Source organism: Ictidomys tridecemlineatus, chromosome 11 (genome assembly GCF_052094955.1).
Source record: "Ictidomys tridecemlineatus isolate mIctTri1 chromosome 11, mIctTri1.hap1, whole genome shotgun sequence".
NCBI lineage: Eukaryota > Metazoa > Chordata > Mammalia > Rodentia > Sciuridae > Ictidomys > Ictidomys tridecemlineatus.
Genome location: NC_135487.1, coordinates 40,067,059 through 40,090,087, shown reverse-complemented (window position 1 = coordinate 40,090,087; position 23,029 = coordinate 40,067,059). Strand labels below are relative to the sequence as shown.

The following is a 23,029-nucleotide window of genomic DNA, read 5'->3' as shown; positions in this document are numbered from 1 at the left end:
TCCCGCTGGTCCTCACATCAGTCCCTTTCAGGTAGGTGCTATACTTTTCCTCCACTTGTTAGAAAAGTGAGGTAGAAGGTAACAAGCGACTTCTCCCTGGGGTCACATGACTGATTAATGTCTGAGTCAGGAGGGTGGGGGTGGGGTGGGCCCCGAAGGCCCCTTGGATCAGGGATTGTGGCAGGCATTTGGGGGGACTTGGGGCTTATTAGGATTCACTGGCTTAATAAGGCGCCCCCCCTCCCCAAGGGCTTCTCTGGAGGTGGACTCATCTGCTGCCTGTCTCCTCCCTCCCCAGCTGTTGCCAGGCAAGGCCTTGACACCGAGCCTCCAGCTGGGCAGTCCCTCAGTGAGATAGCCCAGGGTCTCTGCTATCCCTGGAGGCCATGGTGTAGGTATGCTCTAGGGTGGAGCCCAAGCCTCTTAAACTAACAGGACAGGTCACTGGCCTGTACAGTGACCTGAGAATGTTCAGGATGATGGCTAAGAGTCTGACTGGGATAGGTTGGTGGTGGTTGCTGAAGTTGGTTCTGGTCAGAGACGCGCTCCCATTAATATTAATGGCGATCATTAATGATAAACTGCTGCATGGCTGCTCGTGGTATCAAGCCTGAGAGGGGGGGTGCGCTTCCCACTGCATTTTTATCTTCTCCAGAGCCTGACCGAGGCTGGGCACTCGGGAAGCAGCTCTCATCCCCTGGGCCTCTCACATGGGATGGCTGCTCCCTGCCCAAGGGCACACTTCTCCCCTTCCTTTGTCATCCACAGGTTCTTTCCACAAACATTGATGCTACCCCAGGGTGGCCCCACAGCCTGACTTTTCCCCTCACTTTGGCTTTTTGGATCTTTCTGGGAGCTCTAGCCCAGGAGTTTAGCGGGTGGCTATAGTCCCTTTACCCCTGCCCACAGTGTATTGAGGCCACCCAAAGTGTGACCTACCCATTCAAGGCCGAACAGCAGGTGAGTTGAGCAAGTCACTTCCCCTCTTGATACCTTGGTTTCCTCAGCTGCACAGCAGCCGCCCCCTCCTTCAGAGCATGTGGCTGGGGGTGGCACTGACTGAAGTGATGAGCACAGCAAACTCAACGTCACTCACTCTGGAGCCTTCTGGGGTTTGGAATGAAGATCTCTGAGAGCCTTTCCATGTGTGACCTCATGATCTTTCAACATCTTATGAGGGGGTTTTCTCCTGTCTCTTTGCTGATGGGGGTGATGAGGCACAGAGAAGTGTGGGGACTCACCAAGGGTCATTTGGCACGTAGGAGGTGGCAACAGGATTCAGACTGTGGTCTCTTGCTGTCTGGAGCCCATGTGTCAGCCACTGCACTGGGCAAGAGACAAAGGACTTGGTGTGACAGCCCCATTGGAACTGGTATGCAGGGGCACCTGGCTTCCTGGACTGATCTCCTGAGTGCCTCCAGATCCCAAATTCCCCCTAATCCTGGGAAAGACACAGCTCCCCAGTGTCTCAGGTGGCCTTCCCTGGGCCTCTCACCTCCCATGTGAACAGGGAAACACAGGCCTGGGCCTGGGCGCGAGGACGGGGGGGATTTTCTGACTCCAGTTGAGATCTGTCACAACATTAATGTTAATTAAGCCTTGTTAATTCAGCTCTCTGCTAATGCAGAGCCCCTGACAGCAAATTACTCATAAGTGAGGCGGTAAATTTATTGCTGTATTTTCCCAAATAGCAGCAATAACCATGCTGGGTAAGGCAGGGGAAAGGCCTGGAGGGCAGGACCTGGGCAAGGAGGAACACCGGGCCTTGGGGAGCTGGCAGCCTTGCTGGGGGCGAGTAGGCAGGGAGGCGGAGGGAAGGAGCCAGGTGGGCCCTGCACTCTGCACCGCCCTCAGCTCTATGCCTCATCCCCATCTCACAGCAGCCTGCTGGCTCTGTGCCTTCTGCACCCACCATCCCCTTCAGTTTCCTCCTACGGCTTGGGAATCTCACTCTGCACGCAGTAGGGCTCAGTGAAGGAGAGTGGGCTTGATCATGCAACCCTGAGCCCACTTCAGTGTCTGCAAACACCTCCACCTGGCATCTCTTCCCCTCCTGGGTCATGGGACACCCTTGGAATCAGGGTCATTCCCACATTGTTGGTGGGTGGCTCTTGCCCTTCCACTTGCTAGCTAGGTATCCACCCACCAAGAGGGAGGTGGGGCCTCTTTTGTGCACATCCTGACTCCCTTTCCCTAGTTCCTGCTGCCCTCCTTGGCTTCAGACTGGCCAGGCGTGGGACATTTGGAATAAACCCAGATTTGGTGTATCTAGAATTTTTTTTTTAATTAATTAGAGCATTAAATGGTAGCCCTGTGGGAGAATCCCACCATCTGGCTGTCACAGGAGAGGCAGGAAAAAAAAAATCTATGCATATTTGTCTGCAGTATGTGAGCATCGTACGAAGCCACCTGTGCATGTGTGGGTATGTGGCTTATGTGCTTCTCATGTGCACAACGTGATATGTGTGTCTGAACATGTTCATCTGAGTGTGCAACTAGGTGTTGTGTGCCACTGTGCACATGTGCCCATCTGTATGTGTGTGCCTGAGGGTTTGCACGACTGTCTGAGCACACTTCTGTGTGTGACCTATGCCCAGTCCTGGCTTTTGGGTGCTGTGAATCTGATTGGTTTGGGTGCAAATAGGGCCTCTTGTGCTGGGTGCACATGTATATTTCCAGCATCTTGAGCGGCTGAGGCAGGAGGATCACAAATTCAAAGCCAGCCTCAGCAACTTATAGAAGAACCTAAGCAACTTAGTGAGACCCTTTCTCAAAATTTTAAAAATAAAATTTCCATCCCTGGTACCAAAAAAAAAAAAAAAAAAAAGTGGACCGAGGACCTCTTGAGCCTTCACGTCTGAGATAGTGGTCGCAGATGGGCTGGGTAACAGGTGGGACAGGGGTGGGTTTGGCAAGTGTACAGCTGGCCTCTTGGGGTGAGTGCAGGGCATGAATCTTTGTCCCTTGTTTGACAGATGGGGAAACCCAGGCCTGTTCAAGCGCAGAGCCAGAGTGTGGAGGGCCAGGACTGAAGCCCAGTGTGGTGCCCTGGCCAGCACTTTGTGCCTTTGGCAGCTTTTGTGCTATTAGATTTTCATGGAGGCTCAGAGAGACTCCTGAAAGGATACCACTCCTATTTCTCAGGCTGTCCTGGGGCAAGTTCAGAATCCCCATTGCAGATCCTGTGTTCTTACCATTTCTTGGAGGAAGCCGCTGGGCTGCTAGGGAATACTGGACATGATGGTCTTCTTTCTTTGTGACTGGGCCCATCCTGTCCTTCTCTGAACATCACAGGGGGTTGTAAGGACTAAATGAGGAGGCATATGCAAAGGGCTTTGTAAACCTTGGGGTGAGATGAGGGCAAGGGCCAGAGGCAGCCATTATATTATGATTGGGGCCAGGAACAAGGCCTAAGTCCACGTGTCCCCAAGGTCTCCTGAGGAGCAGGCCAGGATGTGAGGCCTAGGACAGAGGCTGGTGCCTCCTGCAGCCTTGCAGACTAGAACTATTCCACTCCCCGGAACAATCTGCCTGGTTGCTAGCACTGTCCTCCAGCTTCAGCTCCCTACATGTGGCTCATGGTGATAAAGTAGAGCAGGCACAGGCTCTCTATAGGTAATGACACTGAGTCCCAGGGAGCATGAGATGGCAAGCAGCTCATGGGTAGAACTGGGGCCAGAACCGAGGACCCTGCTCTCCTTGGTACCATACCCCTGTCTTTGAAGAGGGAGAAAGGGGATACTAAAGGTGGCTTGTCCATTTGCAGGGAAAGACACATGGTGCCATCCAATTGGAGAGACCTTAAAGTTTCAGGTCATGAATGAAGGATTTTAAAGCAATGGTTTAATGGCTATTGTTTTTACCAAGTACACAGAATACTGAGTGTTAAGTCTGGTTTGTATCTTTGGTTGTAAATCCCTGTATAGATTGAAAAGACCCAGTCCTCATTCATTCATTCATCGTTCATTCATCTATCTCATACTCTGAAGTATTCCCCGGTGCCTGCCTGTGCAGATCTTGTCCTGCTTCCCATGAGCTGCTGGTTTGATAGGGAAAGATAGATGAGTCTGTGGGCTAGAAGAGGTCTTCTTGGGTTCCCAATAGATTATAAGAAGGGGTCCTTCACTTCTACTCCCAGAGAATGAGGAAGGTGTGTTCGTTGAATACCTGGCCTTCCAGCAAACCAGGCCTCACATGGGCTCAGCACAGGCAGACTTGAACTTCACCCAGAAACAGGTGGCTGGGCACCTTTCTGCTCCCCTCCCTTCCCCACATCACTCTCCCTAGGTTTGGTCCCTACACATGGGTTGGGGAGAGGCCTCCTAGAGGACCTGTTCTCACTAGTGTGGGACAGGAGTAGAGGCAGCAGGAAAAGTAGGTGGCTGGACTTCCATTGCTGCCTGTGTATCCAGGCAGGCCAGTGGCACCATGCCCTGCTTGGGGTTATGATCATTGGGTGATTAGCTGGGGAACTGCTCCTGAAACCAATTGCCCTGGGAGCCTGGCTGGCTGCCTGGTGATAATTCAACTCACCTCAGCCTCCTCTCCCTTCTAGTTTTTACACAGAGAAAATAAATCACCGAAGAGCCAGGTGGTGCAGGACAGCAGTGACTAGGCCCCCTTTGAAAACTAGCAAAGACTGCTTAAGGGTCCACTGTACACATAGCCTGGGGTGGGGGTGCTACCACAGCAGCTGAGGGACACGGGGGCACCTTTCATCATGAAAGTTGTGTGAGTACTGATATCACAACCAACTACCCATCAGAGTTTTGGATGAGGAGAGAGAACACAGGCTTAGAGAAGCTGAGTAACCTGCCTGAGGTCACACAGCTAGTAAGGGACAATACCAAGATTTGGGCTCTGAGTGCCTTAACCTACTGCTGACAGGAGGAAGGTCACAGCAAGCAGCAGACTAGAATCTCCCAGATCTCCAAAGGAAATGTTCACTAGAAGATGAGACTCAGAGCCGGGTCCGGTAGTGCACTCCTGTAATCCCAATGGCTCCAGAGGAGGAGGCAGGAAGATTATGAGTTCAAAGCCAGCCTCAGCAAAAGCAAGGCACTAAGCAATTCAGTGAGACCCTGTCTCTAAATCAAATACAAAATAGAGCTGGGGATGTGGCTCAGTGGTTGAGTGCCCTGAGTTTAATCCTCAGTACCCCCACCCCCCACAAAAAAAGAAGACAAGAGCCAGGTGAGTGGTGACATCCTGGGGTGGTGGGCAGTGTTCATACGGCAGGCTGTTTCAGAACTGGCTTCCTCACCATCCAAGCTATAGTGGGACTTATCCTACTCTGGGAGCCAAGCTGACTGGGGATCCCAAGCTACTGGGCACCCTGTATCAGGGGCTCTGAGAAATGGTAGGAGTGGCTGAGGTGTGGGCCAGGATACTTGTGGGGGTGAGTTTGCCTGGCATCTGGCCCCACTCCTCACCTCTGCTCACCTCCCACACCATGTCTGCCTCCTCTTGCCCAGCTCTGGTTGGAGGCACTGTGCTGTGGCCCATGGCCATTAACTGCCCATGCTCCTTCTTTCTCCGGGCTGGCCTCAGATGGGTGGTGGTCTCAACCAGAGCCCTGAGCCTACCCTCCCAGAACCAATACCCCGAGGCAGGGCATGCCCTCAAGGTCTTTTCTAACTGCAGGACTCACCAGCATCTAGCAGGAGGCTCACCAGCATTCAGGAGGCTCCTGCTTGATTCTTTGTCTTCCAGACCTGAGACTTTCTAGCTAGGACAGGAGCTGGCAGAAGCTTAGCCCTCCCAGGTCCCCTCCCAAAACATGGGACTAAAGGTGAACCCTAGAGAAAGCTGAGCAAGAGGAGGCTTGCAGCCTCTGCCCCGAGCTCTCCCTGCAGCGGCCTGGGACCCTTCACCTTGAGCTCTTGCCAAGTGGACAAGCGGCTGCGCGTGGGCCTGCCTCTCCTCCCACTCTGCACGGCTGTCTCCCAGGAAACCGGGAATTTCCCTCATTCCCATCATTAGGGTGCCAGGGCAAACAAACAGCCTAATCCAGATGAGCCTTGGGCCACAGCCGTTCTCTTTTGGGGTTTTCTCTTTATTTCTAGCAATTTTGAGAAGCCCGAAGTAATTGGTATTCCGCGCAGGTTAATGGAACTGCTGCCTCCTCCGTATTATGCCTTAATTTTCTTTATCGCATCGCAAGTTGGAATTAATCGCCCCTCTCCTTCCTTTTTCCCACCGAAACCTATTACCAGCCTGTCTGCTGGTTAAAGTCATTTCGTGGCAGCTCTTGGCTTCTTTCCACTTCCCTGGGAATCTTTCTGACCAGAGCCAAAGAACAAGGAGGGGTGAAAAATCCATTTGTACAAAGTGGGGATCTCCTGTTGAGAACTTATTTCCCTCCCTGTTCAGGAGGAGGGAACGTGTCCAGCCTCCAGCCGGCACAGCTGAGTGAGGCCCCTGTTGCTGAGAGTATTCAAGAGGGCCGAATGGCCATATGTCAGCGGTGGGAACAGGATTCCTGCACCGGTGGGTGGGGGAGGGGCAGGCCATCACTGTTTCTGGCACCTGGATTAGATCTTGTGATTTCCAGCTTCTAGGATTCTGTTCTATTGTGAGTCTGAGATTCTCTGACATATCAAAATTGGACAGATTCTGTTAACTCTCTGGGCCTAAACCTTTGGCTGAATAGGTCTGATGACTTTGGGATTGTGTTTTAAAGATTCTAACATCCTCCCCGAGACGGAGATTCTATTATGTGGTTCTAGGGTTATTTTGTGATTCTATGAGTCTCTTAGGCTGAAGTTCTGTTCCATGACTGGGTTTTGGGAAGGAGTGTAGTTGCTTTGCTGAGGTGGCCTTGGGAGTGTGGCCTCAGACTGCATTTTCCTCATAAATGAAATCTGAGGGTTGGATCAGGTGGCCTCCAACACCTGAGTTCCAGGTGTGTTCTGCCTCCAGTCCCCTCTGACTCCTCCTGAGCCTCCCTATAGTGTCCCATGTGGACCAGCCCCTCCTAGCACTGTTCAGGAGGAGGGAACCAGGGACCTGAGCCAAGCTCCTTGCTCATCTGCCATCAGCTGTCTCCAGGAGTCCCAGTGGGAGAGCCTCCAGAAGAGTTGGTGATAGGAAACCAACAATAAACAGCATCACCCTCCAGGACCCCCCCTGCCTCTGTGGGGCCATAGGATTCTCCAGATGATTTTGCCATCTACTATCTCCTTCACATCTCACCACCCAAGATGGCTAGTCCTGTTTCATTAGTGAGGAAAATGAGGCTCCGATAGGTTAACTCACCTATGATAAAGATTGCTCCCAGGACCTCAGCCCTGAGTCCTTTGCTTTTAACATGGCTATAGGCTGCTCTCAGGCTGGACATAGTGGTGCAGGGGCCTCAGTGGGAGCTTCTGCTTGGGGACAGTATTGTGGAGGAATCTGCTGCTGGGTGGAGGTTGAGACCACACGCTCTCACTGGAACCAATAGTGGGGGAGGTTAAAGGGCTTTGGAGAATGGACCCCATTTCCTTCCAAATGCACTAAGAAGCCAGAAACAGCCAACTCCATCTGCTTTAAGAATCTACCTTTTCCTTCTGGATCAAACACGCTTTCTCAGAATGGGCTTCCCACCCCCATTGATGCCAGCCAAAATCACTGCTTCCTTTGGGGGTCTACCTAAGGCTCTTCTGGGCAGTGACCCCCCACCTTGGCCCTCGCTTGGCAGAGTGAAGGTTTGGAGATTACATCCTCCTCTTACAGCTGAGCACTGAGAGACAGAGGAGAAGTGAGTGTGCTTGGCCACACAGTGACTTCACCATCTTCTGTGCTCATCAGGACCATCTTATCTTGCTCTGGGTTGTGGCTTTTATATCAGGTCCTTGTTTCCTCAGCTTTCTATTAACCCTATGAAGGAAGATTCACCTCTCATTTTTTTCTTTAAGCTCAGCTGTATCCCAGTATCACGGTCTCCTTGGCTCCTAAACTCCCCCACGGTCCCCACTGCTGAGCTGATGTGCCTCTTGTGTCCTTGCCTTCACTCTCTCCATTAGGCACCTACCCTGAGCCCCATTCTCTGCTGCCCTCCTCTTCCAGCCACATGCCTGCCTCCCCTCTGGGGCAGGCTAACCACGATGACCCTCTCTCTCTGCCTCACACCTGGAGTGCCCCCTGTTGGTCCCTTTCTGCTCTCACCTGTGAGGCAGGCCTTCAAATGGTGCATGTGGAAAACCTGCCTCTTTCCTCCGCTTTAGAGGAGGAGATTGAGGCACAGGAGATTAGGGGCTTGTCCAGGGTCATCCCAGAAGTCAAGAACAGCCTGGTGTGGTGCCCAAGATTTCCCCAACCCTGGCCTGGCTTTGTGGAAATCCCCAAAGAAGCCCCCCAAAGGGCTTTCTCACAGCCAAGGGTCCGACTAGATATTTTCTGACTGGCCAGGGTCTGCCTATATCTGAACCCAGCTCCAGCCATGTCACTGGCTTGCTGAGCTACTGGGATGACTTGTGGAGCCTGCTCTGGGCTGGTGGAGGGCTCCGGGGTCTCTGAACCATCCGCAGGGAGAGGAGAGCTGTCCAGCAAGCCTGCAGATCTTCACCCCAGCACTGACAGCCAGGGTGGCGCAGCCGACAGGGCTTCCCAAAGGCACTACCTGGGGCTGGACTGCCAAAAATATGGTGGTAAAACAAGCACCGTGTGGGAGAGTCCAGCTTGCTTAATGTTCCACCCCTGGTGCTCTGTGCCCCCAAAGGCCACAGTGGGGTCCACTCATTTTTGCTTTGCTGGGGGTGGGGGGAATTGATATCATCAAGCTGATGCTTGAGCTGGCCTTGAGGGTTATGGAGAGAGAAGGCCCCTCTGCCTGGTGGAGCTGCATGAGTCAAGGTGCCAGTGGGAAGGCCTATGGCTCTCCGTCATCCTTGAGTGGTTATGAGAGGCAGGTGGCCAGGGATCAGGCAGTTGAAGAGATCCTGTGTCCCCTGCAAAGGCTCTTGAACATATTATAGGGGATATAGGGAGGCAGCAGGACAAGAAAAAATGGTTCTCTGATTATGGATATGCCTTTGGGAGGACAGTAGCTGCTGACCATGGATTTATAACCCCTCACTTGGAGCCACAGGATTGGATAGTGAGGGTCTGGGGACCAGCTCCTGTTGTCTACCATAGTTTGCCTTGTCCTGGGCCTGGGGGAACTTGGAGCTGAACTTGTCCAATCTATCTTGCCATGGAGGAAGAGAGCAAGGCACAGAGAAGGCAGGGGACTTAGACAAAGGCCACAGAGCACAGCTAGAACCTGCCTCCCACCCCCAACCCATCTGTGTCATGAGATCGCAGATCCAGAATGCCCCACGCTAACCCCATTCTGTTGAATATCTTTATTTTTTTGGCAGGTAGAGGTATTGGGGATTGAACTCAGGGGCACTCAACCACTGAACCACATCCCCAGCCCTATTTTGTATTGTATTTAGAGACAGGGTCTCACTGAGTTGCTAAGTGCCTTGCTAAATTGCTGATGCTGGCTTTGAACTGAAGATCCTCCTGCCTCCTCCTCCTGAGCCATTGGGATTACAGGTGTGCACTACCGTGCCCAGCCTCAATTGAATATTCTTACACTGTGTCCCAATTAACCAGCAGTCTCCCTGGCATAGGCCTTGATAATATCATAGCCACCTCTAAGTTGCAGGCCTCCTACTGGGCGCACAGGTGAGCAGAGGCTCCCTGGATGGCTGCTGTGGAACTGGGGGTGGCTGAGAGCTCCCACCAGTCTCCTAGGCACGACTTGCCCCACAGTTACTGGCAAGAAGCCCAGGCCCAGCACGGAGGGGCGCCGTGGAGAGGCGCAGGCCCGGCACCAGGAGATGGATTTCCCAATAACAGGGTGTCGCTGCCCATTTGTCATCAAGATGGGCCGGTAGGGCTCCTCTCCTCTCTGAAACACTTCTCCTAGCAGCCTAATTGCTGAAAGCATTTGCATTTTCCTTGCAGCCTCTCAGCGTGAGCAGCTGCTGCCTAATGCGTGGAGAGGGTGCTGCACTGACAATACTGATCACAGCAGGGGCCTGAGTGCCCTGACCTCTGGGTGGGGAGGAGGGACCAACTGCTCTTCCCCAGATAGGTGGGGTCATTACTCTGTCATTCCCTCCATTGGAGGCAATGTCTGCACCCTGTAAGGTCTGGGGTTCTCAGGGCCCTTTAGCCTGGCTTCCTTGTCGCTGGCCGCAGTTAGTGGGGACTGAAAGGCCTGCCTAGTGTCATGCAGCATATTGGGGCTGGAATGAGATCTGGAGCCTTTGCAGCCACGTTAGAGAAGAGCGCCTCCTTCCACTGGGGGGGCTGGTGGCAAGAACACAGCCCTGAGTGTGAGGAGACCGCCTGAGCCCTGAGGCCTGCCCAAGGGAGGCAGACCATGGACCTGTCAGCTCCAGTGGCCTGACTGGAGTGGAGCGGGAAGGTCTTCTGGTCAGAGGAGGCTGAGTTCCCTCTGTGGAGGGGAACGCAGACCCGGAGCCAGGCAGGATCCTGGGTTGGAGGCCCCAAAAGGCTTCCCAGCCTTGCCTCCTGCCCTCTGGAGGCTTCTGCTTACAGGATACCATGAATTTTCTTCTGGCTGTTTCCCTGGGACCTATAGTCTAGTCCTAGGGATTTCAAAATCACTAACCAAAATCCAGAGTGGGACTGGCCCAAGCCCAGGAGATGGGCCTGAGTGGGGCCATTTTTCCCGGTGTGTCGCCTGCTCCAAACAGCAACTTGCATCATGTTTGGTTCCTTGGCAGGCGCCAGCCAGAGACTCCTGCTGGTCCCATCCTGCCCTCGCCTCCCTCTGGCCCCCTCCTGTCATTGGTTCAATACCTCCTGCCTGTATCCACAAATCACTGGGACAGGAAGACCCCTTTGTCGTCGGTCTCTCAGAGGCGCTCATCTTCCCTCTGGCGACAGGGAGTCCCACATGCCCAAGCTAGGGCTTGGGCCTCCCTTGGTGACAGCCGGGTGGGGGTCAGGCAGTGTCCAGGAGCAGCTCGGATGTGCTGGGGTCTGAAGGAGGTATTGGCTGGGAAAGCTCCAGGTGACCTTTTTGGAGGGACCATCTGTGTCATGAGGTCACAGATCCAGAATGCCAGCTGGAGGGGGCCTCGTCTCACTGTGAGGCCCTGAGTGGGAAGAGGCCATGGGTATTCGTGGAGAGCCCACTTGCCATAAGACCCAGTGAAGGGTCTGGCTATGAAGTCTTATTCTATTCAAGTTTCTCCCCCTTTCTGGGCCTCCCTCCTTAGAGGGGAAGAGAGCATCCCCTCTAAGAGCCCCCGTTGAGGTGGTAGGGAAATCCCATTTTTTGGATGGGATGTGGTGATTCAACCAGATCACAGGGTGACACCTGTGTCCTCTGCCACAACCACAGGACACTGAAAGGCCCTGACACTCCCTAGTTATCCCTCAGCCCAGCCCAAATCTTGCTCCCTCAGAGCATGTCTGAGGGACAGACGACAAAGGGCACTTCCTGCCCCAAAGTATCAAAATGAAGAGTCCATGTGACCCTCAGCCTGCTCAAACTCAGCACCTCATTTTGGATGGTTTTGTCTGTCTGATGATGTGGCATGGCTAGAGTACCTAACTTCTTAGTGCAATGGGGTCTGGACATTTTTTTTTTTAATTTATATTTTTTAGTTGTCAATGGACCTTTATTTTATTTATTTATATGGGGTGCCAAGAATCGAACCCAGTGCCTTACTCATGCCAGGTAAGCACTCTAACACTGAGCCACAGCCCCAGCTTCGGGTCTGGACATTTTGAGGGAAACTTTTTCCAATTTAATGGCAAAGATGCCTTCACCCAGAAGTGATCTTTCCTGTGTCACCCCTTTCACCCTTTCAAGCTTTCTCCGAAACCCTCACTTGTCAAGCATCTCCTCTGCACCTGTCGCTTCCTCCTCATTCTCAGGTGGGATGGGAGGATGGCAGAGAAAGGGCACTCGCCTGAGCCAATACAGCAGAAGGATGAGCCCCCCCACCACACTCATGGGTGTCAGGACACTAGGAACAGTTGCCTCCCAGCACCGCCTAGAGCCCTGAGCCAGAGATTGACAGTGTGTGGAGCTTGAACTCAGAACAGTCCCTGACAGGGATAGAATCTCAGCCATCTATAGCCTATTGACATGTCTGACTCTGGGAGTGTTTGTCATGGAATCTTGTCACAGGAGCTTGGGATGTGCAAATTGTTGTGGTGATCTTAGAAATGTGGGCCCTTAGAAAATTAGAATCCAAAACCCATGAAAGCATCTTAAATGTTATAATAGACCCATGGGCTCTTTGGAGACATCACATGCCCGGGGAGGGGTTAGGATTTAAACCGCTGAATCCCAAAGCATGGGCTCTGAGCCCCAGGGCTTGACAGAGGCCCCAGCAGGGCATTGAGTTATGGGGCAACAGCTGATGAGGTCCCCTATCTCTGGCTCTGCTTCCAACAATGCAACTCTATTTTTATCTATTTTATACATTAGAATTTCACTTGGGAAAAGGGTTCCTCTGCTTAAAAATGAAACACAAAGTTTGCCAGGCCTTGCACTGTGCCCCAGCTCCGTGCCAAGACCTATCCTGGCCTAAGAGGGTGACTCTGGCAGTGGGTGGACACAGGCAGCTGAGGTCTCCTGGGAGGAGGTGCAGGTTGCTCAGGCCACAGTCTCCTCCCCGTCTCACTCCTGCTGTGTTGCTGCTGCAGCCAGAGAACACTCGGAGTCTGTCGTCCCGTTTGACTGTGGTGACAGTTTAATAGTAGCTTCCTGGGCTGTCATTTAAATCTGCCTGCCAGGTTAGTAGGCCAAGGGCGGACTGGCACGCCCCCTGCCCCCACCCCAGATCTCCCTTCTGCTGCAGTGGTCGTCTTGGCAACGCCAGGGCCTGGCGAGCTCTGCAGAAGGGTAGCTGTGAGGAGCAGCCCTTTCATCTCCCCGACCCCACCCAGTACAAGTGGCCCAGCTGCCTTAGGGCTGACTGTAGAGGGAGCCAAGCCACCTAGTGCTGGCCCTAGCCTGGGAGAGGAAATGGGAACAGCTGAGTCCCCTGTTTGTACCAGGGTCCAAGGTGGAGGCTTTAGGTCTCAGTCTCTCACCTGCCCCAGGAGAGGAAGAACCCCAGTCCATGCGGCTCAGCAACAGTGTTGCGCTGAAGCCCACCTTTTCTTATAGGTCTCTGCTCTGCCTCTTTCTGTAGCCCAGGAAACCAGAGAGCAGACTGCATCCCTGATCTCTCTCTCATCTCCCTGATCCAGGTGGCTTGGTCTCTATCCCCTCTCTCTGTCCTGATCCCTCCTCTCAAAAAGGCCCTGCTCAAAGGACTGGGTCTCCCCAGGGAGGTCCCCTCAGTTCCATTCTGGGCTGAGATGCTCTGTGAACAACTTCTGTTGTTCCTGGTCAGGTGCTGGCCCAGAGTCATGACAGCTGGGTGCCAGACTGCCGGGTGACTGTAGCCAGTCCTTCTAAGCCTGTCTTCTTATCTGTAGGATGAGGGGCTTGTACCACCCAGTGTTTTCCCAGGTATGGCTCATTGGGCCATCTGGCAGCTCAGCCTTGGGTTTCGCTGGCTGCTAAACTTGGGAAATAATAGGCATGGCCTCCAAAAAAGGAGTTTCTTAAACAAGTTTGGAAGAGCTGGGGCAAACAGTGAACCAGATGTCTGCTATGGGCCATCTCAGGGCCTTTGGTAAGCCGTGGGCATCGTGAATCTCCAAGGGGAAAAATGATGTCATTCAAAATGTCTGGGTGGATAGCTCCCTGGCCTGTCCCTGTCTTCTGTCCTTCCTCTCTAGGGGCCGAGTGTCCATGTTGCCATTCTCACTGAATTCCAAAGCAAGCTCTGGCAGCTCAGCCTTGGGTTTCGCTGGCTGCTAAACAGCAGCCATGGGCTTGCAAGAGGCTGGGGAGGTCCTGGGAGCTCAAGGAAAGCCAGGCCCTGTGCTGGGCCTCTGCCCCATGGGCCGAGTTGGCCCTGGCCTGGTGGAGCTCCCAGGCCCCTTGCCACTAGCCTCCCGCACAGGAGGGCTGGCTCCTGCACCTCCAGGCGCTGTTATCCCTCTTTCTGAAACACCCTTCATCCCTTGCCCCACTCCCACAGCTTAGCTGACTCTTCCTTGAATGCAGTGCCCTCCTCAGTTGGCCATTCCCCAGCTTCCTGGCCTACACAGCGGGATTGGAAGTTAATACCTGGGTTCAAGTGCACCCCCCTCAGGCATGAGCTGTGGCCTTGAGAAGGCACCTACCTCTCTTTGGGCTTTTAAAATGGAAGGGGCTCTGACATGTGGAAGGCAGGATTGCAGAGGGGAAAGAACATGGAGCAGCTCTGGGCAGCCCTGACGAGTCTTTGTTTTGAAGCCCTGTCTGTACTGGGCTGTGGGGAGTGAGGGTGGGAGCAGTGTGAGGGTGTATACTGTCTCAGGGAAGGAGGAAGCTTTGAGGTGCTGAGTGATCATAATAATTTCACAAGATCACAGCCCCTGGGTGCTGAGACAGGCTGAAGAATCAGCACCATGCCTCCATTTCCCGATGAGGAGGCAGGCCCAGACAGGCCAACTGATGGACCCCGCATTGCATGCAGCTGCTGGGGCCAGGGCGCTGACTTCACAATCCTCACTTCTTCTGCTTTTTAAAGCCCTAGTGCCATCCTTATCCCCAAACCCTCTGCATTTTGTAAAGCAAGGACAGTATCTCTGAATGCAGATGAAGCAAATGAGGCTCAGAGAAGTTGTATAACTTGAATAACATCACACCGCCCAGAAATGGCAAAGCAGAGTCCAATTGGCCCTGGACCATCTGATGCTTTCCTTGGCCTGTGTTCCTTATAAATTGCAGCTCCCAATTTCTTTTGTCCTGGATTTCCCACTCTGCTGTGCCCTGGGGTCAACCCCTCCTTACTGCCCTCTGGAATCTCAAGTCTTTTGTGGCAGCCCATCTGTTGCCATGGCACCAGATTATGATGTCGCAGACCCTGGATGACTATGTATCACTCCTGGGCTGTGGAGTATAGGGACTCACAGAGGTGGGCATTGTCCAAGGGGCAGACTGGCATAGAGGGACATAAATCCCTGGAAACAGAGCCACGGCCTCCAGCCCAGCTGGGGAATCGTCTTGGGAACCAGAGCCAAGGCCAGGAGAGTGGGGTCTGGCATGGCTTACTCTGACAGCCCCAGGACAATAGCTCAGCCCCTTCCCTTGATGAGGACTCTGGGACCTGTTACACTGAATGATCCAATGCTGGGATGTTTACTGAGATCCCCAAGAGAAAACTTTTGCCTTGTGGCAGTGCTGCATGGGAAGCCATTGTGCCACTGTTTCAGAGAGGGAAGGGACTTACTTGTCACCCAGTGTCACCCAGTGAGGCTGCAGCCATGCCAGGATTTAATCTTAGCTCTGATGCTAAGTCCCTCTGTGGTACACTTCCAGTGGGGACCTCCCAAGGTAGTTCAGTTGAGTCCCAAACCTGAAAGTGACCCTATTGCCTCAGTCTCCTCAGGGCAGTGCATTAACAGAGAACAGGTCATCAGAGGCTAGGTTAATTCTTCTGCACACTCCTGGCCACATTGCAAGCAACTGCTTCATGCAGATGCCTCTGTGCTAAGTGCCTGACCTGCCTCACTGCCTTGTCTGATGGTCCCTGGGATCTGAAAGGCCTTTCACTGTTTCCTCTCTGGGGTTCTCTTTCTTAGCTGGGGAACACTGGGATAGTGGAGGGCCTTAGAGGGAGGAGCTCAAGCTTTGGTAGCAGTCACACAGAACTGAAATTCCACTCTGCCAGCTGCCATCCTTACCTCCCTGAGCCTCAAGTGCCTCTTCTGTAAATGAGAGTAACAGGAGCTACCAGAGAGTCACTGGATTTTGGATGAAAGGAGCCAGGATGGAAAATGACCAAACTGGTCTGACAATGAACAGATAAATCCTGCAAAACACCACTATGGAACTTCGAGCCCTGCAGCCCTATTTCTGGGCCTGGATGACGTCCCAACTGCCCTCTGGACTGTGATGGTGTTTGGCTGCTCCGCTTCCTTGCACAGTGCCTGCTGGGTCTAGGACATGCAGGCAGGCCAAGCTCACCCCTCAGTTTCCAGAATGCCAGAAAAGCGCCCTAGAAGGGCATCCTGCACCAAGGGACATAGCCCTGACAACACAGTCTCCTGGGTGCTGCCTGGTCATCCATCCTTGCCAAACTTACCCTCTTGCTCTATGCTCCCAGCCACTAACTTGTTTCCTCTGTGTTCCCAGGGCAGAGGCTCAGTGACGCTGACTGAAGCCTCCATAGGGCCTCCCCATCTACCCTTGGGCTTTTCTTCCACCTCTACAGCCGAGTGTGTGTTTGGGGAACATGGTGGGAAAGTACAGACATATGACTGCAAATTCAAATTGTGGCCCTGCTCCCACTCAGATGTGACCTCGGTCATGTAACTTAACATCTCTGGGCCCAAATTTTTTCATATGTTGAGTGAGGACATAACGAGTCTTTATCCTTGGGCTTCATGAGCAAAACCCGTAGCATCAACACTGCCATCCAGGAAGCATCTGGGGAATGTTAAAAAAAGAAAAACTCAGAATATTTGCTTCTTTGTTTGGATGCTGAACTCCTATGGGGGAGAATTTCCCAGTGCCACAGCTTATACAGGTGTTCACTTTACAATGATTGCAGACTATGATTTATCAAGAAGTGGTATTGACAATGACCTCTTGTGCAGAGCTCAGAGAGGGCTGCTTGGGGGCCGAGGGCTGAGAGACAGGGGAGCTGGCTCTTGTCCCTGCCTTGCTGGGTTTTCCTGGGCCGGCTTCTTTCCTCTCTGCGACTTAGGTTCTTCCCCATCTGTAGGTGGACTCCGATTCCTTGGGTTTCTTCTAGCCTGCATGTAGAGGCATCTGGCTAAGGAAAGTGTGAAGAAAGCTCAGAATGCAGATGTACTGCAAGGATTTCATGAAAAAAAGAAATGGAGTGGATTCAAGCTACCCAGTCTCTCTCCCCAGATCCCTGCAGGGCAGCAAGCAGACCATGGAAGGAGTTCAATAAAGCTGGCCAATGGGAAGGAACTTCCTGGGGAGAAGTGGAGTCCTGGCCCTTGATATGTGGGAGCAGAAGCCAGACATTTAGTTCACTTTCCCCCTGAAATCTACTATGTTGGGTCCTGTGCGGAGCCTGACATCACCATGTTGGAGGACAGAGAGGACAGCTAATCATGAAGGGCTATGGAGTCACTGATGATCTAGAGCATAAGTCATTATTCCATAGGCCACAGCCTGCTGCCTTTTTTTATAAATAAATTTTTATTTACACACAGCTGTTCTCTTAACTATTGTCTATGGTGACTTCTGCCCCACAATGGCAGAATTTAGTGGTGTGACAGAGACCATGTGGCCCTTGCAGCTTAAAGATCTACTCTTTGGCCCTTTACAGAGAAAGTTTGCCAACTTGTACTCTAGAGACATTTAGAGGACTGTGGGAGCTCAGGGGAGGTCCTCAAAGATTAGAAGTGTTCAGGGATGTCTTTTTGGAGGAGGTGATATCTAAGTACAGAGTGGAAGAAAGCAGTTTGGAGAAACAGTTTTCAGACAAAGGACAACTTGAGCAAGGTGTGATGTTATAAATAGTATGGAGTATGCAGGAGCCCTCTAGAATCCAGGGGGGACTGGACTGGGAAGAATGGGGAGGGAAGGAGGACAGCAGGGGGTCAAGGGACCTCAGCCCCTGGGGAGGTGCATGATCCAGTTGGCCCCTGCATATCAGCCCCAAGGTCAGTCAAGGGAGGACTGGGCTCCCCAAGGCCTGAGATGAGCCCTGCTGTGCTGAGATATCCTCTTTGTGCTGAAAAGAGACCATCCCTGCCATTTCTGGGCCTCGTTATCTGGAACTACCTTCTCCACTGAAAGGTTATATCTCAACAAATCCCCTGCCCCTTTCCCAATGAAGAAACTGAGGGCCAGAAAGGGACAGAGATTTGCATGAGGGCACACAGCAGAACAGCATAGCAAAGACTGGAGTCCAGGCCTCCTCACTCCCTGTTCTGTGCTCCTTCTCTCCCACTTTGCTGCTCTGTAGCAAGTTCTGGACCCTCAGGCCAAGCTTGGGCAGGGTATAAATTGAATACACGTTTGATGCAGAGGAGCCCCAAGAATTGAGAGGTCCAGGCTGGGGTCCTCAAGGCCTTACCCCTGCACACCTGCTGGTTGTGGGGGATAGGCAGCCCCAGCTCACCCACAGGAGGCCTGAGGGGTCAATTGCCCTCAACCTGCCCTGGCCTGTCAGATACAGTCAGCATTCAGGAAGAAGCTGGGACCCCAGCTCAGCAATAATAATGAGGGTACCGTAGGACACAGCCCTCACTCTCATTTCCACTCCCTGATACCAAACTGTAGTGCCTCTCAGGACAGGGCACATAGGGCATCAGAGAGTCTTGTGCTGGGGTTGGTACCCACATTCTTGCCTCACCAGCTGTGAGAGCTGAGCTTGCTATATCCCCTGGGTGGACACGGAACACCCATTGCTTACACTTTTAATTAAGACTCCAACCATGAAAACAGCAGTGGCTGCTGCTCACGAGCATCTGCTGGGGGTGGGTTCTTTGCGCATGTTCCACTTGGGCTGTAACTTCTCACTGCTCACAGCCTTTGTTTCCGGCTCCCATTACATATATAAGAAGATTACATACAGGCTTAAAGCTAAGTAACTACCCCAAGGTCACGCACATGGAAGGAGGCCCAGCTGGGTTCCAAAACCCAGTGCAGGACAGAGGTCTCCTCTGTAGGACCTCTGCAAGGGCCTCGGGGATAGGGACTGATTTGAGTGTCTTGCCCCGTAGGTGCTTGGTCACCACTATGAGCACAAAATACCTCATTAATCTTGCCACAAAGGAAACGTCTACTTTTAGGATTCATGAGCTCCCTATTTGTGCTTGAAGGGGCCTTGACTTCCAGGCTGGTTGGGGTGGGGAGGCAGGTAAAGTGGCTGAGAACGGGCTAAAGGGGCAGCTGCAGGATGGGAATCAGAGAGGGCTCCTTGGAGTAGACTTTGAGGGAAGAGAGGGGTGTGGCAAGGATGTGATGGCCCCAGGCACCCTTGCTAGACTTGAGCTCCTGGACCTGTCTTCACATGACCCTCAGTAAATGGGTGCAGGGTGAGTCAGCCTTTCTCCCTCTTGTCTCCTCTTGAGTGAGTTGCTCCGTGGTCTGGTGGTACTGTGGGAGGTCACGTGGGCCAGCTTTTAGACAGAGTATATTGCTGTCTTAGAAAAGACCAGACTGTTCTAAGACCAGACCGTCGTAGAAAAGCCTTCTGTGCGCACCTGACCCTCATGCTCTTCTCCTTGCCCCACAGCTAAGAAGACCTGTGCAGACAGTGACTTCACCTGTGACAACGGCCACTGCATCCCTGAGCGGTGGAAGTGTGATGGAGAGGAGGAGTGTCCTGATGGCTCTGACGAGTCCGAGGCCACTTGCCGTGAGTCCTGTCCCTTGGACTGGTGGGGTGGGGGCTGCCCTGGAGCTGTTTCCTCATCAGCTCTTTTGTGGCGGCAGGTTGTGAGGCTCAACTGAGGTGAGCAGCTGAACACCGCCATACCCCGGGGTCGGGGGCCTAGCAGTCAAGCGTTTCTAGTTGCTAGTTACCTGTTTCTGGGCTTTCTTCATACCAGTTGCACATCAGACCCTGTTTCTATAGCACCAGGCACTGGAATCAGCCCATTGAGTCCTTTTGCCCAGAAGTAGCCATAGTACCTCCTGTAGGCCGCCCCTGTTGGTGTCCTTGAGGACCCAAATTGCAATTCCAGTAGTGCGAATGGCCGCTGGCACTTGTTAGGCATTTACAGTGTGCCAGACACTGTGCTAAACTCTTTGTGTGTGTTAACTCCTTTTATCCCCATAGCAGCCTCAGGAGGCAAGTGCTGTCACTTTCAGAATTTTGTAAAGGAGGACACTGAAGTTCAGAGAGGTTGAGTGACTTGCTTGTTGTTACCCAGCCAGGACTTTGAGGTCCTAGCCTTTTCCTCTGCCTTGGGTGGGCTGAGCCCTGGAGCCCAGTTGTCCCTAGCCAGCTGGCTGGTGACAGATGCAGCCAGGGGTGCTATGGAGGACCAAAGCCCTAGGCCCGCCTCCCACACTCAGGGCTTTGTCTTTCTGTGATTTCTTTTCCAGGCCCTAATCCTCTAAGCAAACTTACACCAGGCAGGTCATTCCGTGACATTTGTTAAATTAAAAAGGAGATGAGAAGGGGGTGGGGAAGGACCCAGTGGTCCAGAGGCAGAGTGTCAGCTGTGTAAGCCTGAGACAAAAGATTGGGACAGGGTGAGCACGTGGTGGAATGGTGGGGCTTTTGGGGACGGGGAACCCTTCTTCAGGGGTAATAGTTGCCCTAGAGGCAGAGGCAGGGACAATGGAGGCCACAGTCCCATCTAAGGCTGTGGCTGGAGATAACTGGGTTTCCTTGTCTCCTAGCAACAGAGCTACCAGTCTGTGAGAGAAAGAGAAAGGGAGAGAGAGGAGAGCAAGAGCGACCCCGCTGCAGACAAGGGGGTCATTTCCTTGTACAACTGCCCCTGCCCTCCTCAGTCATACCACAGGCCCTATCCTTTTGTTACCCCTCCAGATAGCCCCAATCAATGCTGTCCTGGGGCGCCAGGGCAGGAGGGAAGCCCAGTGCTTTGTCCTGAGCTTCAGAAGGAACAAAGCCAGCCACGCCCACTTGCTATTTGCATCTCTTAGAAACCTTGGGAGGGAGGTGGGGCCCACTTAGAAGGAAACTGAGGCTGTAATAGTTGATCCACTTGGTTGTGGCTGCCTGGCCTCCAAGGGCAGAGTCATGTGCACCTGGAGTGAATCTGGGAAGGAGGGCTGTGGCCACAGGGGGCCTTTCTAGTTAGCTAGCTCTGCCATCCGCCCACTTCAGCAGTTACCCTGGACACTGGGGGCAGAAAGGAGGGGAACAGGGGCCTCATTGTGGTTATTATTTGGGGGCTATCTTAATGCCCCAGGGCTGTGCCCCTCCTTCTCTCCACAACTCAATCTCTATTGCTATTCACCTTATTTCCTGGACCTCCTCGGGCCTTTTCACCTTGCTCTCTTGGGCTGCTCACCCCCTCCTCAGCCTCCTGCTTGTCCCTGCCTTGCCCCCTCCCACCCCTGCTTCCCATCCCAGTACTTGCTGCCTTCCCATCCATAGGCTGTGCCGGGCCCTCCTGCTCCATCCCTCTAGCCTCCCAGGTCCCCCTTTATTTGACAGTTGAGCAACTAGAGGCCCAGAGAAGTTGACTGACTTACCACAAAGATACACAGCTTATTCATGGCAGGTCCCCCTTCTGGGACGAAAGACAGGCTCTTCAAGCTCTCTGAGGTTGGACAGGACACCTGTGGGAGCAATAGAGAAGGCAGCATGCAGGAGCGGAGAGACCCAACTCTCCTTTGGAATATCCCAATAATTCCTTGTGAAGTTCTACCTATTTCTCATTCCTGTCTGGGCCCTGACCTCTAACATTCCAGAATTTCATGATATCAAGATTCCTGAACTCTTAGTATTTTGAGGCACAAGGACCAGGATCCCTGCTTCCCGTTAACATTGATCAGAGGCAGGCAAGGCCCATGGCTGGGGAGGGCTTCCTGGAAGAGGTCTGCCAGAGTGAGATCTCAAGGGTCAGGCAGAACTTGGGGCAGCAGGGCCTGATAGTAGTTTTGCTCACAGCTTCCCAGCTGAATGAGATCCCGGCAGCCAACCCGCTGTCCATTTAATTGTCGTTGCCATAGCAATCTCCATAGCTTACCAGGTTTCTGGGACTGTGCCAGCTCCCAGGATAGAGTCCCACTCCTCACCCCTAGCAGAAAAATTATAGACAATAAAGTATAGTGATTTGGTATCTGATATAGGTGGGTCTGGTCCATTAGCCTGTGAGACCTCATACCAATTGCCCAGTTTTCCAGAGCTTCAGTTTCTTTCATCTGTCAAATGGTACAATGATACCTGCCATATAGGGATTGTGAGGATCTCATGAAAAAGTGCAAGTGTCAGTACCAGAGTAAATGATGGTGTTATTTTTATTATTATGTTGGCTTCTAAGACCTCTGCCACAACACAACATTTTATAATAGTAAGATATTAGAATATTATAGTATTAGAACAGTATAAGTGAGGGGGGCTATGATGAGAGGAAAAGGGATGTGGCAGCAGCTCCCAGTTCTTACATTTCCCCCTACTATGTTGTTTGCCCCTGATTGGGCAAGATATCTCCCAGCTCCATTCTTTCTGGTTCTGAATTCTGTACTTAAAAAAATATAGCCAGGGTCATAACAGAAAAGCCCAGAACATTTGCCTAATGAAAGTAGCTTTTCAACTCTAATTATAGCTCACTTGATTGGGAACCACTCTGACCCACCTTCAGGCCTCTGTTGGGAAGGGGTATGGGCAGGGGGAAGAGAGGTTGATTCAAGAGGAATGAGTTACACTCTGGGTGCTCCTTACTGAATATGGAATATGGAACTTGGGAGGGGGATCTCGCTGATTAATCGAGCTCACCTTCTTATTATAGATCAGGAAATGGAGGCCCAGGGATTTCCTGACATCACCCAGCAAGTTAGGGACTGACCTAGGTAGAAGCATTTTGCCAGACCCCACGTGAAGGAGCCTGGTGTAACTCCCAGCTTGGGCACAAAGCAATGGTCTCATGCTGTGTTTCCTTGGGGAGAGCTAGTAGCTCCCATCACCTGAGTGTCCAGTCTCCTTGGAGCTGGTAGTCCCCATTTGGAGGTTGTCTGCTTCTAAAATTCAAGTGAGTTGATATGTAGACTTGCTTAATCAATGAGTAGCTACTAAGTACTTTCCTTTTTTTTATTCAACAGACATATCCTTTTTTGTTAATTTGTGAATTTATGTATTGGAGAAAGTACCCATGGATTTGGATTTCTGAGGCAAGATTCTCCAGAAATTAATAAATGCCTTCAGCCACTCCTGGGAGTAGTTTCAAGCCCCCTTGCCAACTTTGGAGGGTTCCTCTTGTCTGAGAGATGGGAGAGGTTTTAACTTCTGCATCTTATAACGTGGGGTACTTGGACAGCAGACCAAAGGTGTCCTTTGGGGGC

The 23,029-nt window shown here is 52.5% G+C and overlaps 1 protein-coding gene across 21 annotated transcripts in view; it reads left to right on the top strand.

The window, feature by feature from the left end:
- The window catches only part of Lrp8 (LDL receptor related protein 8), a 79,593-nt gene that overhangs the window by 16,066 nt on the left and 40,498 nt on the right, over positions 1 to 23,029 (top strand). For all 21 annotated transcript variants that reach the window (XM_078026283.1, XM_078026270.1, XM_078026272.1 and 18 more), the window contains exon 3: positions 19,284 to 19,406. In XM_078026283.1, the coding sequence (XP_077882409.1) occupies positions 19,284 to 19,406 (123 nt within the window). The remainder of the gene's footprint in view (positions 1 to 19,283; positions 19,407 to 23,029) is intronic.